The sequence below is a fragment of the Bombina bombina genome, chromosome 9 (assembly GCF_027579735.1).
Source record: "Bombina bombina isolate aBomBom1 chromosome 9, aBomBom1.pri, whole genome shotgun sequence".
NCBI lineage: Eukaryota > Metazoa > Chordata > Amphibia > Anura > Bombinatoridae > Bombina > Bombina bombina.
Window position 1 is genome coordinate 221,270,161 of NC_069507.1, and position 25,675 is coordinate 221,295,835.

General features: G+C 40.0%; 1 protein-coding gene across 1 annotated transcript in view; it reads left to right on the top strand.

Moving 5' to 3' along the window:
- The window catches only part of MCMBP (minichromosome maintenance complex binding protein), a 108,349-nt gene that overhangs the window by 39,477 nt on the left and 43,197 nt on the right, over nucleotides 1–25,675 (top strand). Inside the window, exons 7-12 of the mRNA XM_053692657.1 lie at nucleotides 2,071–2,228; nucleotides 3,996–4,093; nucleotides 4,822–4,997; nucleotides 5,965–6,088; nucleotides 8,272–8,389; nucleotides 19,230–19,395. Coding sequence (XP_053548632.1) covers nucleotides 2,071–2,228; nucleotides 3,996–4,093; nucleotides 4,822–4,997; nucleotides 5,965–6,088; nucleotides 8,272–8,389; nucleotides 19,230–19,395 — 840 coding nt within the window. The remainder of the gene's footprint in view (nucleotides 1–2,070; nucleotides 2,229–3,995; nucleotides 4,094–4,821; nucleotides 4,998–5,964; nucleotides 6,089–8,271; nucleotides 8,390–19,229; nucleotides 19,396–25,675) is intronic.

Sequence of the window (25,675 nt, forward strand, 5' to 3'; positions counted from 1 at the left end):
CCCTTCCTTCAACCAAATCTAGTTTCTCTGAAGCTGACTGCTTGGAGATTGAACACTTAATTTTGTCCAAGCAGGGTTTTTCTGATTCAGTCATAGAGACCATGATTCAGGCTCGTAAGCCTGTAACTAGAAAGATTTACCATAAGATATGGCGTAAATATCTCTATTGGTGTGAATCCAAGGGCTACTCATAGAGTAGAGTTAGGATTCCCAGAATTTTGTCTTTTCTCCAAGATGGTTTGGAGAAGGGTTTATCAACAAGTTCCTCAAGGGTCAAATCTCTGCCTTATCTGTTTTGTTACACAAACGTCTGGCAGAGGTCCCAGATGTACAATCATTTTGTCGGGCCTTGGTTAGGATCAGGCCTGTGTTCAAACCAGTTACTCCTCCATGGAGTCTGAATTTAGTTCTCAACTTCTTCAAGGGGCTCTGTTTGAGCATATGCGTTCCTTAGATATTAAGTTGTTATCTTGGAAATCCTCCTCCTCAGAACGTCTTCTGCAAAATTTGGACGTCGTCCGTGCTTTAAAATTTTACTTACAAGCGACTAAGGACTTTCGTCAGTCCTCTTCTTTGTTTGTTATTTTTTCTGGGAAACGTAGAGGTCAGAAAGCTACGGCTACCTCTCTTTTTGGCTGAGGAGTATCATCCGTTTTGCATATGAGACTGCTGGACAGCAGCCTCCTGAGAGGGTTACGGCTCATTCCACTAGGGCTGTTGCTTCCTCGTGGGCATTCAAAAATTAAGCTTCTGTGGAACAGATTTGCAAGGCTGCAACTTGGTCCTCTCTTCACATTTTTTCAAAATTCTATAAATTTGATACTTTTGCCTCGGCTGAGGCCGCTTTTGGGAGAAAGGTTCTTCAAGCAGTGGTGCCTTCCGTTTAGGTTCCCTGTCTTGTCCCTCCCGTATCATCTGTGTCCTATAGCTTTGGTATTGTATCCCACAAGTAAGGATGATGATCCGTGGACTCATCATGTCTTTAAAAAGAAAAGAAAATGTATGCTTACCTGATAAATTTGTTTCTTTTTAGACACGATGAGTCCATGGCCCACCCTGTTCTTTTAAGACAGGTTGTTAATTATTGTAAACTTCAGACACCTCTGCATCTTGGCTTTTCCTTTCTCTTCCTAAATTCGGTTGAATGACTGGAGTGGGAGGGAATGGAGGAGCTATATATACAGCTCTGCTGTGGGGCTCTTTGCCTCCTCCTGCTGACCAGGAGGTGAATATCCCATAAGTAATGAAGATGATCCGTGGACTCATCGTGTCTAAAAAGAAACAAATTTATCAGGTAAGCATAAATTTTCTTTTTTATAGTATTACACTTTTTACCTCTGATTACATTGTATCTAAGCATCTGCAGACTGCCCTCTTATCTCACAAACTTGCTTTTTAGACAATTGGTGTTGACTCATAAATAACTTCACGGGAGTGAGCACAATGTTATCTATGTGGCACACATGAACTAGCACTATCCGACTGTGAAAAGCTAATGAAATGCTCCAAGATCAGATGCAACCTGCAGTGGCTTAGAAACCAGGCAGAGGTATAGATGTTATTAGGTATATTAATCTAACAATGTTGGTTGTGCAAAGCTGAGGAATGGGTAGTAAAGGCGTTCTATCTTTTTAAACAATAAAAGAAATCAAATAGACTGTCCCTTTTTAAAGGAGCAGTAAATACAGTATATTTGCATAATCAATAAATGCATGATAACGAGACAATGCAATAGCATTTAGTCTGAGCTTCAAATGAGTTTTTTTGGGGGGGGGTTTCTGACAAATTTTAAAGTAATGTCTAATTCCACTCCCACTGCATCATGTGACAGCCATCAGCCAATCACAATTTCATATACGTATATTATTTGAATTCTTGCACATGCTCGGTAGGAGCTCGTGACTCAAAAAGTATAAATACTGCACATTTTGTAAATGGAAATAAATTGGAAAGTGGTTTAAAATTTCATGTTCTATTTGATTCATGAAAGTTTCATTTTGACTTGTGTCCCTTTAAGTGCCCCTAATTACCTTTTTGTGCGTGTGTAATGGAAAATCCTTTTCTATTCAGGTGAGCTTAGGTTATCTTCTGGATGTGGAGAGACAAAGAGATTAGAAACTGAGGCCCCAGCAGCAGGTGAGCAGCACACAGCAGCACCAAATTGTGCCACATCCCTGGACCTTAATTTCCCCCTTCCTGGAGAGAAGGGTCCTGCTTGCCTTGTTAAGGTAGATACAATTTTTAATTTTTTTTATGTTTTATAAATGTTTTTTCTCCTGATTAATTTAGAGCATGTTAATCAGAAATTTAAATCTGATTCTGTAGGAACTCATTTTAGTTTTGCGCTCCTGTAATTACTAAGTTCTGCCACTAGGTGTCATATTCACACTAGTATAAATGTGTTATATGCTCCATTCATGTTTTTCTGAATGTTCGTAATTTTCAGGTTGTTAATCTTCTAATTATCTGTTTGGTCCCCTTAAGATTCCCTCAAAGATTCATAAAATTGCAAAAACAAAATGCAATATTGTTAGATCATTTTATTACTTCACTGCATATAATTGTGTTGAACCCTTGAAAATTAAACGCATAGTCTGCTCCAGAGAAGCTCTGCATTACTAGGACTTATCTGGTGAGATAATTGCAAGAGACTGTAGCTACCAATTACAAGATAGCTCCTATTAGTGCATTGCTGCCCCTGAGTCTACCTAGGTATGCTTTTTCTTCTTCAAGGGTACCAAGAGAACAAAGTAAATTTGATAGAAGTAAATTGTCTTGACGCTGCATATGCTATATCTGAACCCTGAAACTTTTTAATTTTGACTTTCATGTTCCTTTTAAAGATTGGTACTTAAAGGGATAGAGAGATAAAAATTGAAATGTCCTTTAGCAGAAAATTGTTCTAGTAAGGCCTCGATTTATCAAATAGTGGCATACATATTCGCTCTTGTCCACGCAGCTTCTCCTCTACCATTGTACATGAGCGCTCCTGTGAGCTTGTGTACTCTTTTTTTTTTTTTTCTGTAGCATACACCAGTATTCAAATATTATGCCTGTTCATAGAGTCTTTCCTGACACAATACACACCACTGCTAGCTCTCTGAACAGGCTTAGTGTTTGAATGCTGATGCTCTAGTCACACCCAGCATATTTGCGTCTGCAACTGAAACAGTCATAAAGTTTACTAGCACCACTTTTGCTAGTGGAAGTATATTGCAAAAATGCTTCTATTTTAAAATTGAAATGCACCCAGTCACATTTAAATTGAACCTTTCTGTCCCTTTAACATACAAGTAATCTTTCACTTTCCGCTAATTAGACAAAACAAAGCTAGCGTGATTGATCTGCTATATATTTAGCAGAAGCTAATTCCTCATTGAGATGTTATTTCGTGGTTATGTATGAAATTTGACAACCATGAGATGTTGGTTAGTGGTTATGGACGGTGGTAAAGCAAAAGTGTAGAAAAACGGAAATGCGCTACAACTTTCTTACTGTTATCTGAACTTTTCTATTGTTGCAGTTTGCATGTTCAGGTCCCATAAGGAAGTTTTTAGAGTCAAATTGCAATGCTGTTATATTTTTAAATACTGTTACTATGTATTTAACGTCTTCAAAAGGGTTACAAGTTGCACTCCTAGAACACACTCATTCTGGTGTAAAGATACAACCAGTGATCTTTAGTTGTAGTTTCCCTTAAAGGACCACTAAACACACATTTCCTTGATGCTCATCTGGTGTGTCACAGGCATCAAGGAAATTTTGTTTTAAAAACAGGATAATTCTATAATCGAAACTGAAAATGCTCCAAGTACGTCTATTGAGTCACAATTTTAAGCAAGGTGGGTTAACCAGTCATTTAATATAAAACACTGTAATTACAGGCATCACCCATCTCTTGACCTGTTTGTTCTGGAAATCACATACCGTTCTGATTCAGTGTGAGATGTGATTGAGATATATATTTTATTATAATTTTTTATGTTCTCTTCCAGGTTTACGAGAACTGGGACAGCTTTAAAGTAAATGACGTCCTTGAGGTGTATGGGATCTTGTCAGTCGACCCTATTCTCAGCTGTGTGAATGAGGAAAGGTAATGTGCTGAGCTTTTCCTGAATAAGACTTTAAGGGACACTCAATTAGAATGTGAAGTTTGTTTTGTTATTGGTGTAGTTTGTCATTGTCCAGGAACAGAATAGTCGGAGATGCCATTCCCCAGCCAAAAAGCAGCCTTTCTCTAGGGATGGATTATGCTCTAACAATAATTTGCAGCCTATTTCAAAATAAATTTTGCATTGTTTAAGGTTTTTTTTTTGTTTTGTTTTTTGTTTTTAACATGTTTTATAGGAATAGGGAAGTCAAAATTATACTTCAATTATTCAGATGGAGTATGTAATTTTAAGACAGTTTTTAAAACACGTCTATTTTCAAAAGTGCTTTGTTCTCTTGGTATCCGTTGTTGGAAAAAGAATACACACATATCCTACACTAGTGGGAGCTAGCTACTGATTGGTGCCTGATCACATTTTGTCTCTTGTGATTGCAATACTGCTCTTTTAGCAAAGGATAACAAGATAATTAAGCAAATTTGATAATAGAAATAAATTGAAAAGTTGTTTAAATTTGTATGCTCTATCCACATCATGAAAGAAAAGATCCCTTTTTAAATAGTGCTTTTGAATACACGCCTCATTTTTGGGGTTTTATGCATCTTTAAGAGACCAGAACTGCACAAATCGTTATAGAAAATGTGGTGAAAAAAGTGTTTGATGTAAGACTTGTGGCTTCTGTATCCTCACTATATTCCTGCTACTATTACAGGGATTCATTGTCTGCTCTATTGGATCCTGCTGAGACTATGGATACTTCAGAAGAGCATCGTGTACATAGCCCTCCGACTTCGCTAGTGCCCAGAATCCACGCAATACTTGCTCACAAGCTGCAGCACAATAATCCGCTATTACCGCCCAGTCTTGAGGAGCCAGAGGGCAAACTCTGTGAGCATGAGTGGAGTAAATGTATTTGTGTAACTGCTATAACCACCCTTTAGCTAAAGTAATTGTGTGTGAATCTATCTGGTATCTATCCTTTCTGTAACGCCCAAATTCCACTAGTCTTATGCAATTAAAGGGACATTAAACACCTCAAGATATTAATATAAATTGTTTTATTACATGTAGTAAAACAACTTTTTTTTTTTTTTGTTCTCCTTTCCTGTAATTTAATTCTGACTATTTTGTGCTTTCCAAATCATGTTAAACATGGGAGTGCAGACAGTTGTATTCCACCCAGTCATTGGTTGCACACTCTAGTAAGCCATTTATAACCATTCCTAATTGGCCTCAGCAGAAACCTAAGTTACAATATGGCGACGCCCACTGTTTTATGGACATTACCTTTACCCCCCTTTATTTTTATTTTTTTACTATTTAAACTAATATAATTTTTAAAAATACACAACTTATTCTCAGGCTAAACTTTGCTCTGAATAAATCATTCAAGCAATGATTTATTTAGGGCCTGATTACAAGTGGAACTCTAATTGCGCTAGAAGTAAGCTTGTTGCGCTCGTATAATATTTATATTTAAAAATACATTGAAAATATTCTGCTATGTGCAGAACATTTGAATGTGAAACATTTACAGTAAATACACTAATTAAATCTGAATATTGCATTGATGTTTTTACGTTTTCATCTACTTAACTGCAAATGGGCTCAAATGCCCTTCTATATATGTGTACATTTGTATTTGTATGTATTTCTCTCTCTCTCTCACTCACTCTCTCACACTCTCTCTCTCACACTCTCTCTCTCACACTCTCTCTCTGTCCACTAGTCCCGGATGACTTTGAAATTTGACTTTTTCCTACCTTTAACATTAAGTGGACTATTTGCAATATTTTGTGTTTTTTATTAATGTGGGTGTGTCTTTAATTTTCTTACTCTTTCTCCTTGTCACAAGTTGTTTCCAGCTTCATGTCTGAGCTTTCATCTGTAAGAGCGGAGCTCCTGGGTTTTCTCACACACGTGTTGCTAGGGGACAGCCTGGCAGCTGAATACCTCATATTGCACTTAATCTCCACTGTGTGAGTTTCAAAATCATTCAATATTTATTAAAGCAAAGTATTATAAACCATCTTGTTCACTAACACCTCAGTTAAAGGGACATTCCACCCACATTTTTTCTTTTATGATTTAGAAAGAGAATGCAATTTTAAACATCTCTCTAATTTACTTATATTATCTAATTTGTTTTATTCTCTTGATATTCTTTGATGAAAAGCATATCTAGATATGCTCACTAGCTGCTGATTGGTTGCTGCACATAGAAGCATCGTGTGATTGGCTCACCATGTGCATTGCTTTTTCTTCAAATAAGGATATTTAACAAATGAAGCAACATAAATTATGGAAGTAAATTGTAATGTTTAAATTTCTATTCTCTATCTGAATCCTGAAAGAAAGATTTTGGGTTTAGTTGCCCTTTAATATAAAATATGTATACGATTGGCATAAATCAATCTGCCATGTTATCTGTCAGTGCAAGAAGGCAGTTTATAATAGAAACTTGTAGGTACAGCTGAAGTCCATACAGTACACAAGTGTAGCCGCCTGCAGTTATGCATTCCTGGTACATGATGTTATGAATTTGTAATCACTGCAGATTTCTGATGGGTACATAGGCTTGTTTGCATGTGACTGGTGATGGTTCTTCAGACTAGTGCATTTCATCCTGACTGCAAATAATACCGCTTTTCTCAACTTAAAGGGGCAAGAAACCCAAATTTATTTTCTTTCATGATTCAGAACATATAGTTTTAAACAACTTTACAGTTTACTTCATTCTAATTTGCTTCATCCTCTTTGTATCCTTTTGTTGAAGTAGTAGCAATGCACTATTAGGTGCTAGGTGAGCCACTGACAAGAGGTAAATGTTAAGCTACCTATCACCAGCTAACTCCCAGTAGTGGATTGCTGCTGCTTAGCTGACCTAGTTAATTTTTTTTTAACAAAGGATACCAAGAGAATTAAGCTAAATTTAAAATCGCATGCTGTATCTGGATCATAAACATTTTAATTTTGACATTATTGTACCTTTTATAATTTGCTGCACTATAGGTAAGTTGTCCATTTTAAATGCTGTTGAAGTGGTAAATTTTATTAAGCTGCATGGAGCAGGATTACTTAAAGGGACAATGGACCCAAATTTTCTTCTTTTGTGATTCAGATAGAGCATGAAATTTTAAGCAACTTTCTAATTTACTCCTATTATCAAATGTTCTTCATTCTCTTGGTATCTTTATTTGAAAAGCAAGAAAGTTTTAGATGCCGGCTCATTTTTGGTGAACAACCTGTGTTGTTCCTGTTGATTGGTGGATTTTTTCAAATAAAGATAGCAAGAGAACGAAGAAAAATAAAATGATTATAGGAGTAAATTAGAAAGTTGCTGAAAATTGCATGCTCTATCTGAATCCCGAAAGAAAAAATATGGGTTCAGTATCCCTCTTAAGTAAGCCTGCTGCCACGTTTAAGCAAAAACTGCTTTTTTTCCTCTCTGCCACCTCAGAAGTAGCGAGATCTGTCACCCCAATGCTCACTCAGGATGATTGACGATCCCTGCTCTAGCACAATTGGTTGCGCCAGAGCAGGAGGCAGCATCTTAGGCAACGTGGCGTGGCGTGGCAGACAGGTTCACTACTTGCAAAACTGTCCGGCTGCAGGGATGACAAATTTACCCACAATGTTTTTTCGGCTAAAATGAAACTCCACAATCCAAAGGATATATTTTTAATTTTTGTGTTTCATTTTGTAATTTTTTTTTTATTTTTTTTTATTGGGAACACTAGGGTATTAACAATCCATTGGATGTTTTTTATTTGTTTTTGTTTTTTATTTAGGCTATTTTTTTAGTTGTGTATTTTTTTTATTTTTTTTTGGGGGGGGGGGGGGGGGGGGCTTTATTATTAAGAAATTGTAGTGGACTAGTACAAATGTAGTGTTTTCCTGTATAATATTTCAGGAAATACACAATCCCTAGAAGCAAAACCATGGAGCTTGCCAGTCAGGGGAAAAAGTTACTATTGAAAGTTACTAATGCAATCATTGTATAGAAAATATATATTAGTCTGCTACAATTTATTTCTCAATAGTGTTTTGATGTAGATGTATTTTGTCAGTTTGGAACCAGTAAGAGCCCTGCCTCTCTAATAGGTGTCATACATTGTGTTTTTTTATTTTGATAATTATGAATCTGCTTGTTCTTAAACAGATATGCTCGGAGGGATGTACTTCCCCTTGGTAAATTTACGTTAAACCTCAGCGGTTGTCTTAGGAACGGTACATTTTCAGCACATCTCTATCAAATCCTGCAGCAGTTGGTTCCTGCGGTAAGAATGTGCTTACTCTTGTCTGTCACTGGGCTTGTAATAAATTATGGTCTGCCCATGCGTGTGTGTGTGTGTGGTTTTTTGTTTGATTTCTTTCTAATGACACAGCGAGTCCACGGATCATCTAATTACTATTGGGAATATCACTCCTGCCCAGCAGGAGGTGGCAAAGAGCACCACAACAAAGCTGTTAAATATCCCCTCCATTCTCTCCAACCCCAGTCATTCTCTTTGTCTACGTTAAGAGCAAGGAGGTGGTAAAGTTTAGATGTTTGGAAGAAGATTCTTCAAGCAAGATTTTGTTATTTTTCAGCAGTACAAGTTTGTTCTGCTTTGTCCTGGGGTATAGCCGTAGCCCATGTCAGTCTCTTTAGTAGATCAGTGGTGGCTTTTAAGCAATGGGAATTTATGGTGTACAATCCTCACTGCGCCTCCCATGTATTTAATGCTGCCCTAACATTAAAAGCCTGAGTAAGATTACTCAGTCTTTGTTTTTCTTCCACAGGTCCATGTGAGGGAGCTGCCTGGCAGATTTCTGAAGGTAAGTGCTTACTTTATTTTTCTGGGAAGGAAAACTATGGCACTTTACATAGAAACATAGATATTGACGGCAGATAAGAGCCATAGGCCCAGCAAGTCTGCCCGACCTTACCTAACAGTATAAACTTATTTAGTTCGTAGGATAGCCTTATGCTTGTCCCATGCATTTTTAAAGTCCCCCACAGTGTTTGTTGCTACTACCTCTTGAGGAAGTTTATTCCATAAATCAATCACTTTAATATCAGTTGATGGGACAAGAGACATTCTCTTATAGATTTAGGGGATCAGGCACTGGGGATGGGAAAACTTAGGCTCAATATGTGATGTTTTTTGTTTTTTTTTCCCTCTTACTCCCGGTGGCTTTACTTGAGAGTATATTTGGCCGACCGGAGGTTAATTTTGATACACCCACGATGGACGTGGTTAGCTGAGGCGACAAGTTTCTGTTGCGCGCCTTTTTCTCCTTCACTTCCTGTGTTCCGGAGGGGAGATAGCTTTGTTGCAGCTTGTAAGCGGTGTTACGTTACCGGACTGCATTTTACAGCATATAGACGTTGAGTACGGAATTCTCTAGCAGAATATTCACTCCTGTGTCAGGCAGGTAAGCACCTCAGCTAAGGTGTAGAGGTTGTCTGGAGTGTTTTTGTGACAGTTTATTGATTTTATTGCAGAAAAATGAAGCAGTTTCGTTTTAAAATTTAAAGAGACTGTAACGTTTTTTTTTTGTGTGTTAATTTCAAATTAAAGTATAAATGTATTTAATTCTAATTTCTCCAACATAGGTGTGTCCGGTCCACGGCGTCATCCTTACTTGTGGGATATTCTCTTCCCCAACAGGAAATGGCAAAGAGCCCAGCAAAGCTGGTCACATGATCCCTCCTAGGCTCCGCCTACCCCAGTCATTCTCTTTGCCGTTGTACAGGCAACATCTCCACGGAGATGGCTTAGAGTTTTTTAGTGTTTAACTGTAGTTTTTATTATTCAATCAAGAGTTTGTTATTTTGAAATAGTGCTGGTATGTACTATTTACTCAGAAACAGAAAAGAGATGAAGATTTCTGTTTGTATGAGGAAAATGATTTTAGCAACCGTCACTAAAATCCATGGCTGTTCCACACAGGACTGTTGAGAGCAATTAACTTCAGTTGGGGGAACAGTGAGCAGTCTCTTGCTGCTTGAGGTATGACACATTCTAACAAGACGATGTAATGCTGGAAGCTGTCATTTTCCCTATGGGATCCGGTAAGCCATGTTTATTACGATCGTAAATAAGGGCTTCACAAGGGCTTATTAAGACTGTAGACTTTTTCTGGGCTAAATCGATTCATTATTAACACATATTTAGCCTTGAGGAATCATTTTATCTGGGTATTTTGATATAATAATATCGGCAGGCACTGTTTTAGACACCTTATTCTTTAGGGGCTTTCCCAAAGCATAGGCAGAGCCTCATTTTCGCGCCGGTGTTGCGCACTTGTTTTTGAGAGGCATGGCATGCAGTCGCATGTGAGAGGAGCTCTGATACTTAGAAAAGACTTTCTGAAGGCGTCATTTGGTATCGTATTCCCCTTTGGGCTTGGTTGGGTCTCAGCAAAGCAGATACCAGGGACTGTACAGGGGTTAAAGTTCAAAACGGCTCCGGTTCCGTTATTTTAAGGGTTAAAGCTTCCAAATTTGGTGTGCAATACTTTTAAGGCTTTAAGACACTGTGGTGAAAATTTGGTGAATTTTGAACAATTCCTTCATGTTTTTTCGCAATTGCAGTAATAAAGTGTGTTCAGTTTAAAATTTAAAGTGACAGTAACGGTTTTATTTTAAAACGTTTTTTGTACTTTGTTATCAAGTTTATGCCTGTTTAACATGTCTGAACTACCAGATAGACTGTGTTCTGAATGTGGGGAAGCCAGAATTCCTATTCATTTAAATAAATGTGATTTATGTGATAATGACAATGATGCCCAAGATGATTCCTCAAGTGAGGGGAGTAAGCATGGTACTGCATCATTCCCTCCTTCGTCTACACGAGTCTTGCCCACTCAGGAGGCCCCTAGTACATCTAGCGCGCCAATACTCCTTACTATGCAACAATTAACGGCTGTAATGGATAATTCTGTCAAAAACATTTTAGCCAAAATGAACACTTATCAGCGTAAGCGCGACTGCTCTGTTTTAGATACTGAAGAGCATGACGACGCTGATATTAATGTTTCTGAAGGGCCCCTAACCCAGTCTGATGGGGCCAGGGAGGTTTTGTCTGAGGGAGAAATTACTGATTCAGGGAACATTTCTCAACAAGCTGAACCTGATGTGATTACATTTAAATTTAAGTTGGAACATCTCCGCATTCTGCTTAAGGAGGTATTATCCACTCTGGATGATTGTGACAAGTTGGTCATCCCAGAGAAACTATGTAAAATGGACAAGTTCCTAGAGGTGCCGGGGCTCCCAGAAGCTTTTCCTATACCCAAGCGGGTGGCGGACATTGTTAATAAAGAATGGGAAAGGCCCGGTATTCCTTTCGTCCCTCCCCCCATATTTAAAAAATTGTTTCCTATGGTCGACCCCAGAAAGGACTTATGGCAGACAGTCCCCAAGGTCGAGGGAGCGGTTTCCACTTTAAACAAACGCACCACTATACCCATAGAGGATAGTTGTGCTTTCAAAGATCCTATGGATAAAAAATTAGAAGGTTTGCTTAAAAAGATGTTTGTTCAGCAGGGTTACCTTCTACAACCAATTTCATGCATTGTCCCTGTCGCTACAGCCGCATGTTTCTGGTTCGATGAGCTGATAAAGGCGGTCGATATTGATTCTCCTCCTTATGAGGAGATTATAGACAGAATCAATGCTCTCAAATTGGCTAATTCTTTCACCCTAGACGCCACTTTGCAATTGGCTAGGTTAGCGGCTAAGAATTCTGGGTTTGCTATTGTGGCGCGCAGAGCGCTTTGGTTGAAATCTTGGTCGGCTGATGCGTCTTCCAAGAACAAGCTACTTAACATTCCTTTCAAGGGGAAAACGCTGTTTGGCCCTGACTTGAAAGAGATTATCTCTGATATCACTGGGGGTAAGGGCCACGCCCTTCCTCAGGATCGGCCTTTCAAGGCGAAAAATAAACCTAATTTTCGTCCCTTTCGTAGAAACGGACCAGCCCAAAGTGCTACGTCCTCTAAGCAAGAGGGTAATACTTCTCAAGCCAAGCCAGCTTGGAGACCAATGCAAGGCTGGAACAAGGGAAAGCAGGCCAAGAAACCTGCCACTGCTACCAAGACAGCATGAAATGTTGGCCCCCGATCCGGGACCGGATCTGGTGGGGGGCAGACTCTCTCTCTTCGCTCAGGCTTGGGCAAGAGATGTTCTGGATCCTTGGGCGCTAGAAATAGTCTCCCAAGGTTATCTTCTGGAATTCAAAGGACTTCCCCCAAGGGGGAGGTTCCACAGGTCTCAGTTGTCTTCAGACCACATAAAAAGACAGGCATTCTTACATTGTGTAGAAGACCTGTTAAAAATGGGAGTGATTCATCCTGTTCCATTAAGAGAACAAGGGATGGGGTTCTACTCCAATCTGTTCATAGTTCCCAAAAAAGAGGGAACGTTCAGACCAATCTTAGATCTCAAGATCTTAAACAAGTTTCTCAAGGTTCCATCATTCAAGATGGAAACCATTCGAACTATTCTTCCTTCCATCCAGGAAGGTCAATTCATGACCACGGTGGATTTAAAGGATGCGTATCTACATATTCCTATCCACAAGGAACATCATCGGTTCCTAAGGTTCGCATTCCTGGACAAGCATTACCAGTTCGTGGCGCTTCCTTTCGGATTAGCCACTGCTCCAAGGATTTTCACAAAGGTACTAGGGTCCCTTCTAGCTGTGCTAAGACCAAGGGGCATTGCTGTAGTACCTTACTTGGACGACATTCTGATTCAAGCGTCGTCCCTTCCTCAAGCAAAGGCTCACACGGACATTGTCCTGGCCTTTCTCAGATCTCACGGATGGAAAGTGAACGTGGAAAAGAGTTCTCTATCTCCGTCAACAAGGGTTCCCTTCTTGGGAACAATAATAGACTCCTTAGAAATGAGGATTTTTCTGACAGAGGCCAGAAAAACAAAACTTCTAGACTCTTGTCGGATACTTCATTCCGTTCCTCTTCCTTCCATAGCTCAGTGCATGGAAGTGATCGGGTTGATGGTAGCGGCAATGGACATTGTTCCTTTTGCGCGCATTCATCTGCGACCATTACAACTGTGCATGCTCAGTCAGTGGAATGGGGACTATACAGACTTGTCTCCGAAGATACAAGTAAATCAGAGGACCAGAGACTCACTCCGTTGGTGGCTGTCCCTGGACAACCTGTCACAAGGGATGACATTCCGCAGACCGGAGTGGGTCATTGTCACGACCGACGCCAGTCTGATGGGCTGGGGCGCGGTCTGGGGATCCCTGAAAGCTCAGGGTCTTTGGTCTCGGGAAGAATCTCTTCTACCGATAAATATTCTGGAACTGAGAGCGATATTCAATGCTCTCAAGGCTTGGCCTCAGCTAGCGAGGACCAAGTTCATACGGTTTCAATCAGACAACATGACAACTGTTGCGTACATCAACCATCAGGGGGGAACAAGGAGTTCCCTAGCGATGGAAGAAGTGACCAAAATCATTCTATGGGCGGAGTCTCACTCCTGCCACCTGTCTGCTATCCACATCCCAGGAGTGGAAAATTGGGAAGCGGATTTTCTGAGTCGTCAGACATTGCATCCGGGGGAGTGGGAACTCCATCCGGAAATCTTTGCCCAAGTCACTCAGCTGTGGGGCATTCCAGACATGGATCTGATGGCCTCTCGTCAGAACTTCAAAGTTCCTTGCTACGGGTCCAGATCCAGGGATCCCAAGGCGGCTCTAGTGGATGCACTAGTAGCACCTTGGACCTTCAAACTAGCTTATGTGTTCCCGCCGTTTCCTCTCATCCCCAGGCTGGTAGCCAGGATCAATCAGGAGAGGGCGTCGGTGATCTTGATAGCTCCTGCGTGGCCACGCAGGACTTGGTATGCAGATCTGGTGAATGTCATCGGCTCCACCTTGGAAGCTACCTTTGAGACGAGACCTTCTTGTTCAGGGTCCGTTCGAACATCCGAATCTGGTTTCACTCCAGCTGACTGCTTGGAGATTGAACGCTTGATCTTATCGAAGCGAGGGTTCTCGGATTCTGTTATCGATACTCTTGTTCAGGCCAGAAAGCCTGTAACTAGAAAGATTTACCACAAAATTTGGAAAAAATATATCTGTTGGTGTGAATCTAAAGGATTCCCTTGGGACAAGGTTAAGATTCCTAAGATTCTATCCTTCCTTCAAGAAGGATTGGAAAAAGGATTATCTGCAAGTTCCCTGAAGGGACAGATTTCTGCCTTGTCTGTGTTACTTCACAAAAAGCTGGCAGCTGTGCCAGATGTTCAAGCCTTTGTTCAGGCTCTGGTTAGAATTAAGCCTGTTTACAAACCTTTGACTCCTCCTTGGAGTCTCAATTTAGTTCTTTCAGTTCTTCAGGGGGTTCCGTTTGAACCCTTACATTCCGTTGATATTAAGTTATTATCTTGGAAAGTTTTGTTTTTAGTTGCAATTTCTTCTGCTAGAAGAGTTTCAGAATTATCTGCTCTGCAGTGTTCTCCTCCTTATCTGGTGTTCCATGCAGATAAGGTGGTTTTACGTACTAAACCTGGTTTTCTTCCAAAAGTTGTTTCTAACAAAAACATTAACCAGGAGATTATCGTACCTTCTCTGTGTCCGAAACCAGTTTCAAAGAAGGAACGTTTGTTGCACAATTTGGATGTTGTTCGCGCTCTAAAATTCTATTTAGATGCTACAAAGGATTTTAGACAAACATCTTCCTTGTTTGTTGTTTATTCCGGTAAAAGGAGAGGTCAAAAAGCAACTTCTACCTCTCTCTCTTTTTGGATTAAAAGCATCATCAGATTGGCTTACGAGACTGCCGGACGGCAGCCTCCAGAAAGAATCACAGCTCATTCCACTAGGGCTGTGGCTTCCACATGGGCCTTCAAGAACGAGGCTTCTGTTGATCAGATATGTAGGGCAGCGACTTGGTCTTCACTGCACACTTTTACCAAATTTTACAAGTTTGATACTTTTGCTTCTTCTGAGGCTATTTTTGGGAGAAAGGTTTTGCAAGCCGTGGTGCCTTCCATTTAGGTGACCTGATTTGCTCCCTCCCTTCATCCGTGTCCTAAAGCTTTGGTATTGGTTCCCACAAGTAAGGATGACGCCGTGGACCGGACACACCTATGTTGGAGAAAACAGAATTTATGTTTACCTGATAAATTACTTTCTCCAACGGTGTGTCCGGTCCACGGCCCGCCCTGGTTTTTTTAATCAGGTCTGTTAATTTATTTTCTTTAACTACAGTCACCACGGTACCATATGGTTTCTCCTATGCAAATATTCCTCCTTAACGTCGGTCGAATGACTGGGGTAGGCGGAGCCTAGGAGGGATCATGTGACCAGCTTTGCTGGGCTCTTTGCCATTTCCTGTTGGGGAAGAGAATATCCCACAAGTAAGGATGACGCCGTGGACCGGACACACCGTTGGAGAAAGTAATTTATCAGGTAAACATAAATTCTGTTTTGTTCAATTGTGAGTTAAGATGGACCAAGAGGCCCTGAAAAATGTTACATGTTCTTTATGTTTTGATGCTAACGTGGTACCACCAATCCCTTTCTGTTCCTCATGTATTGAGAGAACTTTAAATTACAGGGATAGACTTTTTTTCTGAGCCAACATTGTCTGAGGCGGATGCTGTTCAGGAGTCTTCTGACAATGTTCAAGATATGCCGCAGCTTTCTCCTCAAGTGTCCCAAATTTATTTTTTAAGACACAATGAGTCCACGGATCATCTTAATTACTGATGGGATAGTCACCTCTCCTGGTCAGCATGAGGAGGCAAAGAGCACCACAGCAGAGCTGTTAAATAGCCCCTCCCTTCCCTCCCACCCCAGTCATTCTCTTTGCATACGTTAGTGATAGGATGTGGTAAAGTGAGGTGTTAGAAAAGATTCTTCAATCAAGAGTTTATTATTTTTAAAGTAGTGCAAGATTGTGCTGCTTTGTCCTGGGGCGTAGCCAATATCAGTCTCTTCAGTAGGGCATTTGGTGGCTTTAAAACAATGGGAACTTGTGGGACATAATTCTCACTGCGCCTCCCGTATTATTGCTGCCCAACCCATGAAAACCTGAGGAATTTATAGTCTGGAGTTTCTTTTTATTCACAGGTCCATGTGGGGGATAGGACCCCTTAAACCTGGTGAAGGTTTGTAAGACTGGTGCTATAAGACAAACAGAACAGCCAACCTCACTAGCCGCACCTCTCACCAAAAAGTGCAGCTTTAGGTAAACAAACAGAAAAAACAGGGAGGAGGTAGCGCCTACGGCAGTCTGATGTATTTTAAATTAAACACTCAATTAGTAAAAACTTCTCAAGAATAAAATAACTAAGACTAGTGCATATTAGAATTAAATAAATGATTTATTAACACAGTCTGTAACATCTATTCACATTAATATTCAGTACAGCTTTTCAGAAACCTATCTAAAACAGGTATGGTCAGGAGACACCGGTGTCTATCTTATAACTCTATTGGTTAAAATTTAAGTTGAAAAAATCTCTGTCTTTGGGACAGTTATTTAAAACTGCATGGATCACATTAATAATATAAATAAGGGTTAGTATCCACCTAACTTAAAACTAAATTAATCACAAAAATAAGGGTTAATAACCACCAAAAACAAGCGATTGCAATAATTGTAGTTAGGGATGCACTGAAATTTCGGCTGCAGAAAGTTTGGGCCGAAAATGGCATTTTTGGCTGTTTCGGTTTTCGGTTTTTTTGCCTGTTATTTTCGGTAAATTCGGTATATTTATAATTGTTTTAAGTAGGGATGCACCAAAATTTTGGTCACAGAAAAATTTTGGCCGAAAATGGTATTCTTTTTTTGCCTGTTTTTTTTTTTCTTGGCTCTAATTATGCAAAAAAAAAAAAAACACTAAAAAAAATAAATTTGAAAATAATTTGAAAAAATACATTTTTGGCATTAGTTTCGATTTTCGGTTTTCGGCCAAGTGCATCCTGGATTTTCGGATTCGGTTTCGGTCCAGAATTTCCATTTCGGTGCATCACTAATTGTAGTGATTGTTATAATTTAAGTGTGTCCAAGGAGCGTTCACATGTGATTTTTTTTTTTCAGGGCTTGTCAGCCTTTCTGTGTATTATGTCTCCATTAGGTATAAGTGTTTTATAATTTAAACTGAGTCGTCAGGTTTTTTAATAATTCCACAGTGGTTTGTCCGAATTCAGATTGGTTTTCCACTCACTACCAATGTCTGAAAGTGTCTTTTGTTTCAATAATTGGTCTATGGTGTTTTTAAAAGTAGATTCACACTCACCCTATTTTCTGGTTACAGCGGCTGATAAGTTTACCCGCTCACCTGCTTTCTCTGTATTCGCTGGGACTTTAGTGTGTATGGTCTCAGGTGGATCCCATTTGTCTTCTAGTGCGCGCACTCTTTTGAAAAAAAATTCCCCGATGACTATTTAACTCCTACCGCCTTTGAAAAAGGCTCCTTTCTGAGAGCTGAAACGCGTAGAAACTTGTCCATCATAACAGAACCAGTCAGACGTTGACTGCAACAGAACTCCCAGGACCGCATGATCAGCGTATTATTAAACCTAAGTCTCGAAGAGAGAATGCAAGCTGAGGATGCGGTAGTAGTTAAAATTGTCATCAGGGACTTGTTTTTCAAAAGAGGGCGCGCACTAGAAGAAAGACAATTGGACACTGAATACAAATGGGATCCACCTGAGACCATACACACTAAAGTCCCAGCGAATACAGAGAAAGCAGGTGAGTAAATATCAGGTCATTGAGAAGATTTACTTCAAGATATGGTGAAAATATCTGTATTGGTGTGAATCCAGAGGCTACTCTTGGAGTAGAGTTCGGATTCCTAGAATTCTGTCTTTTCTCCAAGAGGGTTTGGAGAAGGGTTTATCGGTAAGTTCTTTGAAAGGTCAAATATCTGGCCTGGTCTATTTTGTTTTATAAACGTCTAGCGGATGTACCAAACGTGCAATCATTCTGTCAGGCCTTGGTCAGAATCAGACCTGTTACTCCTCCCTGGAGTCTTAACCTTGTTCTTAAGGTTTTTCAACAGGCTCCGTTTGAGCCTATGCATTCCTTAGATATTAAAATGTTATCTTGGAAGGTTTTGTTTCTTGTTGCTATTTCATCTCCTCGTATTGTCTCAGAGCTCTCGGCGTTACAGTATGAGTCTCCTTACCTTATTTTTCATTTGGATAAGGTAGTTTTGCGTACTAAGTTAGGTTTTCTCCCTAAAGTGGTTTCGGATAGGAACATTAATCAGGAGATTGTTGTTCCTTTATGTCCTAACCCATCTTCTCATAAGGAACGTCTGCTGCACAACTTAAACGTGGTGCGTGCGTTAAAATTCTATTTACAGGCGACTAAGGATTTTCTCCAGTTTTCTGCTCTGTTTGTGATTTTATCTGGGAAACGTAAGGGGCAGAAAGCTACGGCTACTTCTCTTTCTTTGTGGCTGAAGAGTATCATTCGCTTGACCTATGAAACTGCTGGACAGCAGCCTCCTGAGAGGGTCACGGCTGTTTCCTCTTTCTGGGCATTCGAAAATGAAGCTTCTGTGGAACAGATTTCCCAGACTGCAACTTGGTCCTCTCCACACTTTTTCAAAATTCTATAAATTTGATACTTTTGCTTCGACTGAGACTTCTTTTGGGAGAAAGGTTCTTCAAGCAGTGGTTCCTTCTGTTTAGGTTCCCTGTCTTGTCCCTCCCTTATCTGTGTCCTCTAGCTTGGGTTTTGATTCCCAATAGTAATTAGATGATCCGTGGACTCACCATGTCATTAGAAAGAAAACTAAATTTAAGCTTTCTTGATAAATGTATTTCTTGACACGGTGAGTCCACGGCCCGCCCGTTTTTTCTTTTTTGTCATATTATGAACCTCTGCACCTTGTTGCTTCCTTTCTTTCCTTTACTTTGGTCGAATAACTGGGGTTGGAGGGAAGGGAGGTGATATTTAACAGCTTTGCTGTGGTGCTCTTTGCCGCCTCCTGCTGGGCAGGAGTGATATTCCCAATAGTAATAGAAGAAATAAATTTATCAGGAAAGCATACATTTCGTTTTTAGTTTAGTGAGATCAGTCTAATAGTTTTTTGCTATTTGTAGATGAAAAATGTCTCTTGTTTTTCCTTTGCAGTCGTATTACTTGAGCATGACTATAGAGAACATGAACAGTTTGCGTTTTATCCCACAAAAGGATTATTCTGCAAACCGCCTGGTGAGCGGCCTCCTGCAGCTCTCTACACACACATCGCTGCTGGTTGATGAGACCGTGCTGGAGCAGGGACAGCTGGACACACAAGGTGGGCATATGGTTTGTAATCTTGGCTGCACTTTAAGTTTTTTGTTTCTTTATATATATATATATATATATTTAAATTAGTGCTCAACATTATATGCAGACTATACAGATTTAATATAACAATCTGGAGAAGATTTGCCATATAAACAATTACCTGTTAAAAAATTAATTAATTAAAAAAATTGTATAAATTAATTTAAAAAATTCACACACAAGGTGGGCATATGGTTTGTAATCTTGGCTGCACTTTAAGTTTTTTTGTTTATATATATATATATATTTAAATTAGTGCTCAACATTATATGCAGACTATACAGATTTAATATAATACAATCTGGAGAAGATTTGCCATATAAACAATTACCTGTTAAAAAATAAATTAATTAAAAAAAAATTGTATTCCCCTATCCTAGAGAGGCCGTAGCACATAATAGAGGGAAAAAAAAACTATTTCTTCTTAAAGACACGATGAGTCCATGGATCATCTTCATTTCTTATGGGATATTCACCTCCTGGTCAGCAGGAGGAGGCAAAGAGCACCACAGCAGAGCTGTTAAATAGCTCCTCCCCTCCATCCCACTCCAGTCATTCTCTTTGCCTACGTTAGTGATAGAAGCAGGTAAAGTGAGGTGTTTAGATTCTTCAATCAAGAGTTTATTTTTACAGTAGTGCCAGAGTGTGCTGCTTTGTCCTAGGGTGTAGCCGTAGTCCATATCAGTCTCTACAGTAGAGCTTTTGGTGGCTTTAGAGCAATGGGAACTTGCGGGACATAATTCTCACTGTGCCTCCTATATTGAAACTGCCTCCCATATTGATGCTGCCCTACCTTTGGAAAACCTGAGAGACACTAACTCAGGGATTTCTCTTCATCCACAGGCCCATGTGAGGGATAGGACCTCTCAAGCCTGGGATCTGCCATGCAGCATATGAGGTAAGTGCTGACCTTTTTTCTGAGGGAAGAAAAAGTCTCAGAAACCAAGGGCACTTATGTATTTGAACAAGCCTCATTATTATTCTCATAGTCTTCCCCTTAAGCATAGGGGACATAGGGGCAGCGTTACTGCAGACACTGTGGCTTATTTTATTTGAGTTCATGAGACAAGCCGCATTATTGATTCCTTAGTCTCCCCTTAAGCATAGGGGACTTTAGAGCAGCGTTACTGTAGGCACTGGGGCTTACTTTATTCATTGCGACATGAGACATGTGCATTGCTACCATTATTAAGCTTGTTATTGATATGGTTGGTTCCACATCTCCCGACGGGTTGGTAATTTCAGAGCCGACCGGGAGATTTCCTTGGCCACACCTATGATGAATGGAGGCTTAGAAAATAGGGAGGGCTCTTTATTTTTTATGTACATGGCTCCCTTTGAGAACATAGGGGACATTTGGGCAGTTGACGTTACTAATTTGAACCATGCCTCATCTCCCGGCAGGTTGGTAATTTTAGAGCCGACCGGGAGATTTCCTTGGCCACACCCACGATGGGCGTAGCGTAATTTCACACTCTTTTTATTTGTTATGATCCAGTGTATTTAAGGGCAACTTGATTCTATGCATGCAAAAATCATTGCTGCGCATAGTCTCTCTTAGAAATATTTAATGCGTACTTTCTCCGGAGATCGTTTGTACAGGAATATTAGTTTTCACGACGTTTCCTGCTCAGATGACATTGGCACCTCTGCAGAGTACTGCTGAGGTGTAGGGATTTTTATTCATTCAATTTAAGCATGTTATTCCCAATAAATAAAAAAATAAAAAATACAGCTTTACTATTTAAAGAGACAGTAACATTTTTAGATTTCTTTGTATTTCTAATAAAAATGTTATCTTTAGGTTAGAAATGGACCTAGAGGCTTACAAGGTGTCACTTGCTCACTATGTATAATGCCAATGTGAAACCACCAACATTTGTCTGTCCCTCATGTCTTGAGAGGTTAAAATTTACTCTGAACCAACATTTTCTAATGAGGATGCTGTTTGGGAATCTACTGACAATGCTCATTATATAACGCAGCTTTTGTCCTCAGATATTCCAGAGTTTACCGCCCTCATGCAGTGCCCTGCGATTCCTCTCAAGCTCCTGTTGGAGTTACTTTAAAGGACATTGCTTCTCATGTTTTTCTGCAGTCTCAGATGCGTTGTCTGCTTTTCCAATATTGCAGGGAAAGAGTAAGAGGAAAATCAGACATTCAGTAAGCGAGGTTTCTGACGCAGTTGTTGCTTTTTCTGATGCCCCCTCCCAGAAGCCTGAGGAGAAGGATACCGTAGTAGCATCTGAAGGTGAAATTTCTGATTTTGTCAGTGTAATTCCTCTTGCTGATACTGAAGTTGTAGTCTTCAGGTTTAAGCTAGAACACCTCCGTCTGTTACTTAAGGAGGTTTTAGCTACATTGGACGACAGCGACTCCACGGTCGTTGTGAATCCTAAGAAATCCAGTATGCTAAACAAATATTTGAGGGTACCTTCCTCGATTGAGGTTTTTCCGGTACCAGACGAGCTTCTGAGATCATTGCTAAGGATTGGGAGAGACCGAATAAATCCTCTTTTTTTTCCTCCATCTCCTATATAAAATAAATTCCATAGCCAACTCAGTTAAGGGGGCTTGGCAAACGGTCCCCAAGGACTCCACCTTAGCTAAGAGAACTACTATACCCTTAGAGGATAGTTGTGTTTCTAAAGATCCTATGGACAAAAAAATTAGTTTACTCAAAAAGATGTATGTACACCAGGGCTTACAATGGCAGCCAACTGTGTACATTGCTTCCATCACTAGTGCGGCGGCATGTTGGTTTGATGCGTTACTATCTGGACAGAAACTCCCCGGGATCTAATCCAAGATAGGATAAAAGCTCTTAAAATGGCTAATTTGTTTATTACTGTTGCTTCCCATCAAGTTGGGAGCCAATATTTCCGGTTTCTCTGTCCTAGCTTAGCTGTCTAGCAAGTGGAAGGTTTGCAGTTTGAAACCAGCTGCAGCTATTTGCACCTTGAATGTGTGCTAGCAAGCTGTTTTAACAAAGGCTAAAACCTTGGTCTGCGGATGTACCCTCTAAGTTTAAGCCTTTAGCGATTCCTTACACAGGGAAGACCTTGTTTGGACCTGGCTTGATGGAAATAATCTGTTATTACGGGAGGTAAGGGTCATCTTCTCCCTCAGGATTAGAGAAACAATCCAAGAAGCCTGCTATTGCATGACAGCATGAAGGGCTTGCCTCTGATCCGAGACTGGATCTGGTAGGGGGCAGACTTCCCTCTTCACTCTGGCTTGGGTTTGGAGGATCCCTGGGCAATAGGATTCGTGTCCCAGGGATACAAACTAGAGTTCAAAAGTTTTCCTCCCAGAGGCAGATTTTGCTTCAAGATTATCTGTGGACCAGTCAAGAGGAGAGGCGTTTTTGCTCTGTATAGGAGTTCTCTCCGACCTGGGAGTAATAGTTCCTGTTCTGATTCAGGAACAGGTTTTGGGATTTATTTTTCAAGATATGACAAGTCCACGGATTTCATCCTTACTTGTGGGATATCACCTCCTGGTCAGCAGGAGGCGGCAAAGAGCACCACAGCAGAGCTGTATATATAGCTCCTCCCTTCCCTCCCAATCCAGTCATTTTCTTTGCCTGTGTTAGTGATAGGATCAATGTATGGAGGTAATTGGGCTGTTGGTGGCGACAATAGATATCATCCCTTTTGCTCGGTTCCATCTCAGACCTCTACTGCTTAGCATGCTCAGGCAATGGAACAGGGATTATTCAGACCTGTCTCCTCTGTTAACTCTAGATCAGGAGACGAGGGATTCTCTTCAGTGGTGGTTGTCTTTGGATCATCTATCCCAGGGAACCTGCTTTCGCAGGTCGGCTTGGGAAATTGTGACATCAGACGCCAGCCTTTTAGGGTGGGGAGCTGTCTGGAACTCCCTGAAGGCTTAGGGACTTTGGTCTGCTGTTCTAGCATCTGGCGGACGTGCCAGATGTCCAATCCTTTGTCAGGCCCGGGTCAGCTTCAGGCCTGTGTTTATATCAGTTGCTCCACCTTGGAGCCTTAACCTTGTCCTTATAGTTTTGCAACAGGCTCTGTTTGGGCCTATGCATTCCTTAGATATCAAGATGTTATCTTGGGAGGTTTTGTTTCTTGTTGCCATTTCTTCTGCTAGGAGTCTCTGAACTCTCGGCGTTGCAGTTTGATTCCCCTTATCTTTCATTCTGATAGGGTGGTTCTGCGTATATTCGGTTTCCTTCCTAAAGTTGTTTCAAATAGGATTATGATCAGGAAATCGTTGTACCTTTTTATGTCCTAATCCTTCTTCTCATAAGGAGCGTTTGCTGCACAACCTAGAGGTGGTGCGTGCACGGAAATTCTACTTGCAGGCGACTAAGGTCTTCTGCCAGTCTTCTGCTTTGTTTGTCTGTTTCTCTGGGAAACGTCAGAAGGCTATGGCTACTTCTCTTTCGATCTGGCTGAAACAAAATTTATGCTTACCTGATAAATTTATTTCTTGACAGGGTGAGTCCACGGCCCTCCCTGTTTTTTCACACCGTTTTTTTATTATTACATATAAACCTCTGCACCTTGTGTTATTTTCTTTCTCTCCTTTCCTTCGGTCAAATGACTGGGTGTTGTGGGAAGTTAAGTGATACTTAACAGCTTTGCTGTGTTGCGCTTTGCCGCCTCCTGCTGGCCAAGAGTGATATTCCCAACAGTTACTGATGATGATCCATGGACTCACCGTGTCAAGAAAGAAAGAAATTTGTCAGGTAAGCATAAATTTCGTTTTTGTTAATTAAACTTAGTTTGATATATTCTGTGTTGTGATTATTTTATTAGGTTTATAATGCTGTTTAGCATTTAAAGTCTTAATTTCAAAGCTTTAAAAATATTGTATTAGGTGTTACTTATGACAATTTTGAGAGGGGCCTGGAACCCAACTCCCTCACTTCCCATTGACTTACATTATACACTGGGTTTCAATTTACAACTGTTTCTATTTACAACCATTCCTTCTGGAACCTAACCCCGGTGTAAACTGAGGGCTACCTGTATATCTGAGTACAAATACACTGTTATTCCATTTCAGTCTAATATACATTACTGCAGACATGTAAGATTGTATTGCTGCAGCTATAGAGAAGGCAATGACTATTTTGCCTTCAAATAAATGTAAAAAGGTTTTTGTAACATTTTCCTAAACCTAGTGAATTAAAGGGACATGAAACCCAATTTTTTTTTTTCATGATTTAGAAAGAGCATACAATTATAAACAACTTTCTAATTTACTTCTATTATCTATTTTGCTTCATTCTCTTGATATTCTTTGCTGAAAAGCATATCTAGATATGCTTATTAGCTGCACATAGATGCCTCCTGTAATTGGTTCTCTGTGTGCATTGCTATTTCTTCATTAAAGTATATCTAAAGAATGAAGCAAATTAGGTAACAGAAGTAAATTGGAATGTTGTTTAAAATTGTATTCTCTACCTTAATCATGAAAGAAAATGTTTGGGTATAGTGTTCCTTTAAGTTCTGACCTTCAGCATACTGATGTATCCTCTACTGATGAGGTCTTCTCTGATTCAGAGGATGCCACGTCAGAGACTAATATTGACAAATCTTCTTTTTTTATTTAAGTTAGAATATATTCGTTCTCTCTTAAAGGAAGTTTTGTTTACTTTGGGTATTGGGCAGTCTAAATCTCCTGATGATAAAGCTAGTAATTGTCTAAATTCTGTATTTAAGACTGTTATTACTCCTGAAGTATTTCCTATTCCTGACGCTATCTCTAATGTGATTGCTAAAGAATCATCTAAGCCTGGTACTTAACCCTTCTAGGTTTAAGAAATTGTATCCTTTACCTTTAGCCAAGGATCCTTTAGATAGGAAGCTTGAATCTTATCTAAGAAGGGCATATTTACATACTGACTATATTCTTAGACCTGTTATATCTATGGCTGATGTTGCTGCTGCTTCTACTTTTTGGTTGGACAGTTTAGCACAGCAGCTGTCTTCAGATTCTGATTTATCTAACATTGTTTTACTTCAACATGCAAATCATTTTATTTGTGATGCTATATTTGATGTTAGGAAGATCAATGTCAAATCCATGTCTTTAGCCATTCTAAAAAGAAGAGCTAGTCTCCTTTCTTTCTTTCTCTCTCTCGCTTTCTCTCTCTCTCTCGCTTTCTCTCTCTTGCTTTCTCTCTCTCTCTTGCTTTCTCTCTCTTGCTTTCTCTCTCTCTCTTGCTTTCTCTCTCTCTCTTGCTTTCTCTCTCTCTCTTGCTTTCTCTC